General features: G+C 58.2%; 1 protein-coding gene across 1 annotated transcript; it reads right to left on the bottom strand.

The window, feature by feature from the left end:
• Nucleotides 1-203: 203 nt before the first annotated feature.
• On the bottom strand, nucleotides 204-1,801 carry LOC109754966 (plastid-lipid-associated protein 6, chloroplastic). Its single transcript, XM_020313850.4, has 4 exons — nucleotides 1,274-1,801; nucleotides 934-1,173; nucleotides 698-824; nucleotides 204-615 (listed from the first exon to the last, which is right to left on the bottom strand). Exons 1-4 carry the CDS (start codon nucleotides 1,520-1,522, stop codon nucleotides 398-400), a joined length of 834 nt encoding a protein of 277 aa, XP_020169439.1. The 5' UTR covers nucleotides 1,523-1,801; the 3' UTR covers nucleotides 204-397.
• Nucleotides 1,802-2,876: the final 1,075 nt, after the last annotated feature.

Below are 2,876 nucleotides of genomic sequence, written 5' to 3'. Positions count from 1 at the left end.
ATATATAACTTTTTCAAATAAAAACACGATAGCAGATTTTCTAAGCTAGAAGTGGAGCAAGCATAAATAGAACCTAAGCGTGCGAGAACTTCATTGTTTTGCCCATTTGAGCATTAGAGTAGCAATTCCATAGTCTTAACATGAAAAAAACATCGCTAGCACATAATTAAAACTTAAGCCAACATAATAAAATCAAAACGAAATAACCGAACGTAATAATCTGCTAGAGAGAAAAAGTTAATCCCATAAGTGAAGAACGCACATTAGCCTCTATCACGATACTACTCCGGCAAAAATAGACATAGAACTAGTACAAGACTTCTGTTTAGGGGCAAAAAGGTTGAAGCAGTACACAGAGAGAGAAAGCAGCAGCAACATCAACAAAAAAAATATCAGCTCATGAGACGACGAACACCCTGAGCTCCCCCCTGTCCCCTCGGGTGATGCGGGTGTCGTCGTCGAGGTAGGTCACGTCGAACTCGCCGCTCCCGGTGTTGGACGTCGAAGGCCGGAGGCTATCCGGGATGCGGGGCACCTCCAGCAGAGGCAGCTGGGACAGGTTCCCTTTGGTCTTCACCGTCGTCTTGTCGAAATTGATCTTGATACTCGCGATTCCTGGCAGTGGCAGCCATCAGAATTCAGGAAACACCCATCAATCAAGCTAAAAAAAAGCGTGCAGAATCGAGAGGCGTCTCACCGGTGATCTCAAACTTGTGCGCCAGCGTGGCCGTGGCCTCGACCGGCGGCAGCGGCCACGGCGCGCCGAGCTCGAGCTCCACGATGTTGTCGAAGTCCTGGCTGACCACGTCGATCCTCTGGAACACCTGACGAGCACAAGCACAGTTGGGAATGGAGTTCCGCTTCCGCGTCACATTTCTGAAACCATTTTCGGTGCGGTTCAGTTGGGCTCAGGATTCGGTGTCGGGTCCTGACCTGGCCGAGGGTGATGGGGAGGAGGCGGCCGGTGGGCGGGCCGGGGCGGCTGCCGCCGAGCGTCCGCGACGAGAAGGCGCTGCTGTAGACCAGCCTCCACCGCCCCTGCAGCTTGTCGAGGTCCTTGGCGAGGTCCACGGGGGCCGGTGCCGCCGCCTCGAGCTGCCTCGCCGCCGCGTCCGCCCGGTCCAGGTCCTCCTGGCTCGCCGCGAGGCCCCGGTTCAGCCCGGCGACCGCGCTCTGCGTCCACGAATCATGCGAGGGTCCGTCAAGCGAGCGAGCGAGCGAGCGGCTACGAAATGCCCGGTCAGATGCTGGAATATTCTTATGGGCCACTCACCAGCAGCTTGATTTTCAGCGAGGGGACGTCGCCGGCGCCGGCGGCGGTGTCCGAGTAGTCCACCGCCGACGACGGTGCGGCCACCGCGCGGATGGACAGCTGCTGCCGTCTCTTCCCTCCGCTGGCGCTCCTCCTGCCGCTGCTTGCCCGCCATGGGTTCCTGCTCTTGCTGCTCGCGGGGGGGCTAGGCAGAGGACGGGTGGAGGTGGAGGCGCAGCAAGATGACCACGACGGCGATGCCATGGCCATGGGCACCGTCCGTGAGGCAGTCAATCGATCGAGGAGAGCAAAAAGAAAAGAAATTTTCAATTGGGCGCCGACCGGCAAGAGGTCAGAGACGAGCACGAGAAGCTGCTCTTGTGTTCTCAAAGAAAAGAAAAGGGCAGCTTCCCTGCAGCGTGGAATTTTAGTGGTGGGTGAGCGAGCTGGTCACTTGGCCGCGAAGAGGAGTGGCGCAGGTTGGGACGCGTAGAGGGGTGACGACTTGGCAGCCTACGGTTACGCTTTTGTCAGGCCGGTGGCACCTCCGGAGCCGAGTGGCCGTTCTAGGTGGCCGAGGTCGTCGTGGCGCCAACGTTTCGTATTTTCTCCGTTTTTTTTTTCTTGCAACGAACTAGAGAGCTTTATTGATTAACTAGAATCCGGATGAAATCCGCCGGAAGGCAACTAAGAGCAACTCTAGCCGACCCCGCATCCACCGGCCCGCAAAACGCGTTTGCAGTTCGCGTAAAACCGCTTTTGCGGGCTGGCTCGGGCTGGCACAGATGCAGACCCCCAAACGGATCCGTAAAAAAGTATATTCACGGCCGGCCTCCAGTCCGGCCGCTGCCGCCCCTTCCTCCAGTCGGCCGTGCCGACCACGCCGGCCGCGCCCAACCCCGTCGGCCGCGCCCCGTCGCCCGCAGGCCATGCCCCGTCGCCCGTCGGCCGTGCCCCGCCCCTGCTGGCCGCGCCCCATCACCACGCCGGCCGCGCCCAGCCTCGCCGGCCACGCTCCGTCGCCTCCGTCGTCCGCGCACAGCTTGCCGGCCACGCCCCGTTGCCTCCGTCGTCCGCGCCTTGCTCTATTGCCAGCCGAGTCGTGCCCCTTTGCCAGCCGCGTCGGGAGGATTCGGGCGGCCAGGCTGAGGTCATGGGAGGCCACGACGATGTCGAGCTCGTCCAATTCTAACCGGCGGCGATCGACTGCGACGTCTAGCGGCCTTTTCCGATGTGCGGTGATGAATTCCGGCGAGTTTAGGGCGGATTCCGGCAAACTCCGCGGCGGCGTGTTTGCTCCGACGAGGTTTGACCGGTATACGGGCCCCCCTATGTTCGGCCTTCCAACCTCCAAAGATAAGGGTTTCGGGTGTGCATTTGCAGTGGCCCTTAAAAATTTTATGGGTTGGACTACTTTTACGGTTTCTGTTCTGGCAACTTTTTTTTCCCAAAACTGTAAAACGTAAATTTTTTGCGGGTTTGACCACTTATGCGGGGTCTGCTAGAGATGCTCTAACAAAAAACTCAGGGCTTTGATCAAGCCAACTATCCGTCCCATATAGTGTACTAGCACGCTGAACACATGTATGCGCGTGATCGTTCAAATTCCTTTTGACATGAGTAA

The sequence above is a fragment of the Aegilops tauschii genome, chromosome 2 (genome assembly GCF_002575655.3).
Source record: "Aegilops tauschii subsp. strangulata cultivar AL8/78 chromosome 2, Aet v6.0, whole genome shotgun sequence".
NCBI classification, from domain to species: Eukaryota; Viridiplantae; Streptophyta; class Magnoliopsida; order Poales; family Poaceae; genus Aegilops; species Aegilops tauschii.
Note: the sequence above shows the minus strand (reverse complement) of the source record. Positions and strands in the feature narration are given on the sequence as shown.

Bases quoted from the DNA above. Each gene is read 5' to 3' on its own strand.
- LOC109754966 (XM_020313850.4), bottom strand. From the start codon at position 1,522: ATGGCCATGGCATCGCCGTCGTGGTCATCTTGCTGCGCCTCCACCTCC. The intron at 825-933 runs GTCAGGACCCGA...TGTGCTCGTCAG, and splicing joins TCCCCATCACCCTCGGCCAG to GTGTTCCAGAGGATCGACGT. The intron at 616-697 runs GTGAGACGCCTC...TGCCACTGCCAG, and splicing joins GCACAAGTTTGAGATCACCG to GAATCGCGAGTATCAAGATC.